At 41.4% G+C, this 7500-nt stretch overlaps 1 protein-coding gene across 5 annotated transcripts in view; it reads right to left on the bottom strand.

Moving 5' to 3' along the window:
• Positions 1–7500, bottom strand: part of LOC138012477 (semaphorin-5A-like) — a 63760-nt gene that overhangs the window by 11100 nt on the left and 45160 nt on the right. For all 5 annotated transcript variants that reach the window (XM_068859256.1, XM_068859258.1, XM_068859259.1 and 2 more), the window contains 7 exons: positions 6540–6619; positions 5520–5597; positions 4353–4402; positions 3076–3210; positions 2389–2610; positions 1132–1302; positions 550–693 (listed from right to left, as the gene is read on the bottom strand). In XM_068859256.1, coding sequence (XP_068715357.1) covers positions 550–693; positions 1132–1302; positions 2389–2610; positions 3076–3210; positions 4353–4402; positions 5520–5597; positions 6540–6619 — 880 coding nt within the window. The remainder of the gene's footprint in view (positions 1–549; positions 694–1131; positions 1303–2388; positions 2611–3075; positions 3211–4352; positions 4403–5519; positions 5598–6539; positions 6620–7500) is intronic.

Genomic DNA, 7500 nt, shown 5'->3' with positions numbered 1-7500 from the left:
GAGGTGACTAAATTACAGTGAAATAAAGGAAAGATGAAGATGGTCGCACCGATATGATTTCGATCAAAAGACCACAACATGTTGACCAAAATGTACGGAGTAAATTTTCGAAAAGATACCCTTAGATTTGATTCTAAATCGAAAGTTCAGGATTTTTCCGCAAAGGACGCTTAAATGAAATGAAATCCAGCCTTCGTTTCACTGACAAGAGAGATCTTATAGCCAAACGCTCAGGATACATGTGCTGTGCACAAAACTTGTCCTCTCGAGGGAAAATGTTGGCGCAAGGTAACTTTCATCAATTGTTAAATTATCCCCTCCTTTCACTCCTCCCAAGGGCAAAGCCGCTTCCTTTTCCTTTCCAACTCGAGGTTCTTATTTCTTAGCAATGCTGCTACGTTTTGTTCCCGCAAAAATCTAGCATTAGCCGTTCTAAGACTAGACAATATCACAAACTGATTGGCCTCATTCCATCGCAGATCGAGGATTTCTTGTGATTATTACGGAACAGCCATACTCTAGACGCATCTCGTTGTCATTTCCACTAACCTTTACCGTTGTCTTTCGTCGGGCTGCACGTCCTTTCCTGCAGCCTCTCCCCTATACAATGATTTTTGCTACACTTCCGTCTTCGTATTTGATACCCTTCCACGGAGCACAGACTCCAGTTGCCCCAACGGTCCCATTTCCCTCCTGCAACGAAACAAAGCAAAGTGGCGTCGTTGGCTCTCGCGAACCAGCAAGGGTTTGGACCAGGTGTCGGCCGAATTCGGCTAAAACGTCGCGTGGCGAATACTAAAGCAACCATCGTATTTTGCTTTACATTTTCTTGGGGTTTGCTTCTTTGTTTTCCGTCACCTGTATAGAATGCACGGCGCGGGATCAATTCGGGCGGAATTGCCAGTGTGAATTTCAGAAATTGCATGAAATTATATGTGAGATTTTTCACTGGTCCCGTTCCATTTTCAATCTGACCGTTATTCTTGAACTTTTACCCCAAACGGTCGCACCGATATCTCGATCACTAGACCTCAACAAGTTGACCAAAATTTTTTGAATGAACTTTTCCATTTGGTTCTGGGGATTTCAATAAGATATGTTAATTGCCTCGTTGACAGTCCTAGTGTTTACCTTCACATTGCTCGACGTCCTTCTCACAGTCAATTGTCTGGTTAGATAGCTCCATAATTATCTCCGTTATCTTGTATCCTTTCGCCTTCGATGTCACCTTGAACTTAACAGCCATGTTCTTTCCTGAAGTAAGCAGCCCGGTTGGGTGTGTCCAAAGACTTCTCTGCTCCTCTGAAGAGCAAAAACCAAGAACAGAGTTGAGCGCCAAAAAACAAAAAAGACTGCAATTGGCTAACCGATCCCATCATGAATGTACCGTCCGGAAACATTACAGGCGCCATACACTCGCGACCAGAAAAAAAAGAGCTTGGGGAGGCCGCGAGTTATTTCAATCCAAAAAAAACTCAAGCAGCCGTAAAGAATTGGGCATTTGCGGGAGGAGATTTTCGCGAAAATGTACCCTGCCATAGAACTGCAGCCATTGGGAGATGGGAGCGCTAAAACCAAAAGTTCTCTTCTCAGAAAAGTGCCGTTCAATACACCGAATGCATAAATGGCGGCCAAAAAAATATTCTTTTGTTTATGTGCTAATTAGCTTCACTAGCCTCGTTTGCATGGACAAATTACAAAAGAAAGGTTGCTTGAGAGCGAGGCTAGTGAGTCTCATTAGCACATAAACAAAAGAATACATTTTTGGCCGCCATTTATGCATTCGGTAAATAGTGGAGAACTTCCAAAGTGCTAGCTGTGCCGGAGCCTCGTCAACACAAGCTGTGAGCAAAAGGTCCCAATCTCTTACAGTATGACTTTATCTGAGATACGTCACCATGCAGGAAATGTTTCAAAAGAGGACGTAAGCAAGGCCGAGATCGACGACAAGACAACGCCTAGAATTTTAAACTAGAGACGGCGAACTTGGGCAAATAGTCCGTCGTCTTTACGGATGATCCGTCTCTAGTATAAATTCACCCCATGGCCAGATTTATACTGAAGACAAATTACTCGTCTGAGACGAATATTTTGTGTACAATTCGTCTAGATATCAATCCGCTGTTGAGACGATTTATGGACCAAACTTCGTCCGTCTTTAGCTGATTCGTCTGTTAGCAGGTCTTGCAGACGGAAAATACGTCTTGAAACGTCACTGGCCTCTAAAAGTAAACGATGTAAATTGGGTTGACGGGGTCGCATTTTACGTCTCACGGCTTTAACGTCTCCTGTTAAGCGCGTTGCTTAGAGGCACTTGACAGGCGTCTTTCACGTCGCTAGCACAAAAAACCTTCAATGACTAGCGCATGATTCACAAAATGTCCTCACCATGAATTCCAAGACTGCACGGCTCGTATTGGATTGCTTCTCCCACACATGGTCTTCCACCCCTCCTGGGAGCTGGGTTGTTGCATGTTCGTGATCTTTTTCTAACGCCGGCCCAGGCTTCTACCGAGCACTCGCTCCAGTTTCCCCACACACTCCAGTTACCATGTTGCACTCCAAACGTTTCCCATGCGTCTCTTTCTTCCCAGCCCACGGTCACGTCGACTTAACAAAAAGAGACAAACGAATCAGGGTACAAACCGATTTATTTTAAGATTGACATATTCTCCTCAATTTATACGAAAGTTCACCGCAGTTAAGGATATAACTTTAGCAGTTCCACAATGGAACTGGCCTGGCATACGCCCAATTCAACCCTCCAGAAACTGACCTTTGGCCGCTGATCATATAAATGACCTCCAGGCATGTTTAACTCTGTGTAGTTATTTCTGGAGATCAGTACCTTTATCATAAATATGTATTTATACTTTTTATTATTCTGATTGTGATATGTTAAGTACAATGAAACATGTTGTTATTGTTAGCCAAATGAACTGACTAAAAATGTTCGGATTTACCAACCACATGCAGAGGTGGCCTATAACTCAAAGCGTACCCTAAAATAGGGACCGCTAAATCAGCAAACATCAGCCCTTCGGCAGTCAAATTCAACAAGAATCTCAGTAATACCTGTACAGTTTTCAAATCGGACATCGACGCCAGCCGTGCAAGAGCTGTCTGGTCCACTTTGACAGCGACGCGCTTGACAACGACAAAGATTTCCATCACTTTGAACACAGGTCTTCCACGATGACCAACCAACTTCTGCGAAAAAAAAAAAAACGACAACTGAACAATTCATAAAAAGAAAAAATGGGATACCTGCTGATAAATTATATATGAGGCGTTACAATTAAATATCAAAAGTAAATATACAATTTCGATTGCTACTCATAGTGATTGGTTTAAAATTCTTGCGCAAGCAATGGGCAAAAACAATGGAGGGACGCACGCGCCCATCTTTTCTTCCTTTCCAGGTTATTGCTCAAAATTCCGATTCATTCAGCGCTCTTTTTGTCTGTTATTATCGGCTAGAGTAACACTCAACACTTTGGTTTAACTTTTAGTTAAACCACACAAATATGAAAAACAATCAACGATTGCATAAACCTCATTTGTGACGTTTTAAGAGGCCTATTGGCGGGGGCAAAGCGGAATCAATTAAACTGTGTTTTTAATGGTCCCTTAACGCGACGCTTAATCTTGCAAATTTGATTGGTCCTTCAGGGTCTCTATTCTTGCCTTCCCCGTAGAGAGAGCCTGGGAATGAGATGATAGCGCCACAGTTACCAGGGAAACCTGAAGCCCTGGTGCTTCTGTATAAATGTATAAATATGGGCAGGGCCCAAGCTATCTCAGTGAACGATTCAACGTTTTGAATGTCAACTATGATCTACGCGGTGGTGGCTCTCGATTAAAGTTGCCACCTTTTAATTTAGAGTGCTTGCATAAATCAAGTCAAGGTGAGGGAGGCAAAAGACCTCCATTCTTTCAAGCGCGCCCTGCGGGCCAAAATGGGCCAATAGATTTTTGTAGCTTTTACACTAAGTGTTTATAGTATATTTGTATTGATAGATAGTTGGTGGTTTCTAGAATACTTATGAATTGTATTGATAAAATTGATCTTGTTAATAGTTTAGGAATTTTCTTTTGTATTTTTAGTTCACGTACACGTTACAACGAGCCTCCGGCTCCTGGGTGTTTTACATGGTTTTAAAAAATATATATTCCACTCGCACAGGAAAGAGACTTCTTTTTCTTTTTCATAGTAGATGTTCGTTATTTCCTAAGACATAGCTAACACACAACTAGCAACTAAGACACAACTAACTAAGACATAGCTGAAGAAAGGGATATCGTGCCACAGGTAACACATCACAGAAAATCAAGAGTCATCAGTTACTAACCTTTAGCCTTAGGGCACACTGTTAAGTTCTGTAGTAATTGTGTCGTCTCCCTGAAAGCACAAAAAGGAATCGTTATGCGATTGGAAATAGCATCCAGTGGCAAATGATGGAGCATAGTAGAGTTAGGTATCACCTAGCTGTCACCCAGAAATAAAAAAAAAAACTCCCAGAAAAAATATTAAGGATAACCAAAAATTACACAGCTCTTTCAAGGTCTAATTTCATCGGATTACGATGCAGATAAGTTGCTGTAAGAGGTAGAGGCCACTGGTTCAGTTGTTTTGTTGTTTTTGCTGAGCCAATACCAATTCTGGGTTTCCAAGCATGCTCATTTGTATTCGGTGACTCCTCGTTTTTCAAAGTAACCACTGTTTCTAAATGCAATTTTGTTTGTCGCGGTTCCGAGTCCTTAGCAGGATTCAAACCTGCAACCTCTGTAGCACCGGCGAAATTTCAAAAGTTTTTTTTTTCCACCGGACAACTTGGATAAGATAGGGATTACATCCACACAAAAGCTCATGACCTTCAAGCGTTTATCTCTGGTTTACAGCTGGGTTTTTTTTCAATTTGAAAATTTCCTTGGGTGCTTTCCATTATGCCAGACCGACCGGTCAGAGATCAGTGGGAATACCGAAGGAAAATGGAACGACATTTTCCGATTAAACCGGGCCAACCAATAGGAATGGCTCTTGCCACTTTTTATTCCTTGTCCGAATTCAATAATTAGGGCAAAAAACCGGCTTGTCAAAAATGGAACGGCGAATTTCGGTCGGAATATTCCAACCGAAATAAGTGGACCACCTCCAGAGGTGATCCCGAATATTCCGGTCGGAAGAAACCGAAACGGACCTTTCCATTTGATTTCCGACCGAAATTTCCCGAATCTTTGGCATAATGGAAAGCACCCCTTATTTACATGTAACGAAGCTCGTGCAGATTCTCGCGCGTGCAGCTTCTATCTTATTTTTCCCCATATTTGGGCATAAAATTGGTGTTTTAAAATCCCCAGCTTTGTTTCAAGGAAACGAGTTGCAAGTTAAACGCTTCAAGGTCATCTGCTTCTGATCCAAATTGCCTCAGCGTCACATCACAACAATGGCTCATATTGCCCGCTTATGGAGCCAGCTATATCGTAGTCTGTGGTATAAAACATCACTAAGACCTTACCCACGTGAAATAACTGAGACACAACTCGATGTTTTGTCATCCCAGCCGCAGTAAGGATCAGCAGCAGAAATGCAAGCACTAAAAGATTAAAAAAGAAAACACTTACCAGCTTGATACTAAATTGCGAACCCCTCGCGTTATTTTAAGCAGGGGAGTACCCAACGGGTGGCTTCCAGGGGTTCCCGAATTGCCTCCCCCCCCCCCCCCCTCAACGTCATCAAGACACCTGCATGCCTTCTAATCGGCTGAGTGATTACTGATGTGAGACGAGTTGGATCCCCCATTACAAGAAGGGCCCCTGTTTAGGTGATTCCGAGAAGCCTACTCTTATTAATTGCAAGGCTGCTGCCTAAGAAATTTTAAAGGGGCCCTCAGAGCTAAACGCTGAGAACTTAGGAGCCCAACATATGAAGTGACAGGTGTTGCTGTGAAAAATTAAGGCGCCCAGAGCTATTCTTTGGGAGCCCCAGGCTACCGGGCTCCTGTTAGGCAACAGCCTTGAATTGTCATGTTTTTTTAACTGAAAAACGGTCACAAGATATTCTCTTGAAAGTATCATTATCGTTGAGTGATCATGAGCTTTCAGTTACCATTTGACAGACGAATTGTGAAAAAGGAGCGAATTCTTGGCTTTGTGGTATTTCTCATTCGCTCTTTCATAATCATAAGTTATAATTAAATGTTGCATTCTATATGGTTGTCAGTTGGTGAACCCCTTTATTTCGCGAACGAAGAGAAAACGTTACCTAAGCAGATTCTTTGAAAAATACATCCCTATGTAGTAGACATAATCTTAGCGCAATCTTGACTATAACTAGCATTTTACAAAAAGAATGGATGAGCACATAACTGCTTTGTTTTGCCATTAAACAACTTATCCTTTTTCGTGCAAATTTTACCCTTTAGTTCCAGAGATAAGCTCTAGAACAGTTTTTTTAACAAATCGTAAGTACGTTAATAGGATAAAATTCCTACAATAACCTTAGCAAAGATTTCCCTATTCAGGAAACTCTAACACACCTCTTGTCGTGCAAATATCGGTGACAATGCTCCAAACTAAGCTTTGAAAGCGAATGACGTGATCCCAAGTAAAGGACATGCTAAAAACCAATGAAAAACATACAACACTATTGTTAGATACTTGGCACCTTTTGATTGGTTAATAGAAGCTTTAGCAAAACCACCCGAGAACACGAAGAAGAAAGGTCCGGGTTTCGAGGTCAAACACTGCTTTGAAAGAAAAGGATTGTTTGATCATTGGCCCGTCCCAATCATCTTTGCTTCATGCATGTAAAATTGCACAGTTTTCTATCGTATTTTTAAGTTACTTGTAAGTGTTGTAATGTTTTAGTTTAATGAATAATAAATAAAAATTTTAAATGAAAAAAATTGTACGTCATCTTTCGTCCAATCCCCTTTATTTTGGTTCGGGTCAAACCCGTTCTTATCAGTTTACATTAAAAAAAGGTCGGTACAAATTCGATGCTTTTATAAAGTTGACTAAGTAAAACATTTCAACTTTCACGACGAAAGCATCAGATGACAACGACGAGAGATCACTGTAGAGTAAACGTTAATATTCAAGACTTGAACAAAACAAAAGTCAAGAACGTGTCTGCAATATGATCTTTCAATCGGGAAAAACTATCGCTTCAAGAAAAATTATGCCGAAACAAATGACTATTATTATTTTTCTTTCAAGTGCAGATATGTCTAGAAATACAGACAATTAGGTGCACGCTGACTTGAGTGATACGCGGAACAGAATTTCCCCATGCCCTTCTCGCCAACTTCAATATCATTCGTGTCTCTGAATACAGAAAATTAACGCAACAAAAAGTCCCCCATAAGTTGCTCCTCAAGTAAGGACAAACAGCTGCGTTTACCCTCAGCTAAAAATAACGATAACCTTTACACTTTCCTCGTTGTTGGAGATAGGTAACAAAGGCTTACACTTAAAGGGACACTTCGAGTTGGATGT

Source organism: Montipora foliosa, chromosome 8, assembly GCF_036669935.1.
Source record: "Montipora foliosa isolate CH-2021 chromosome 8, ASM3666993v2, whole genome shotgun sequence".
In the NCBI taxonomy this organism is placed as follows: domain Eukaryota; kingdom Metazoa; phylum Cnidaria; class Anthozoa; order Scleractinia; family Acroporidae; genus Montipora; species Montipora foliosa.
Note: the sequence above shows the minus strand (reverse complement) of the source record. Positions and strands in the feature narration are given on the sequence as shown.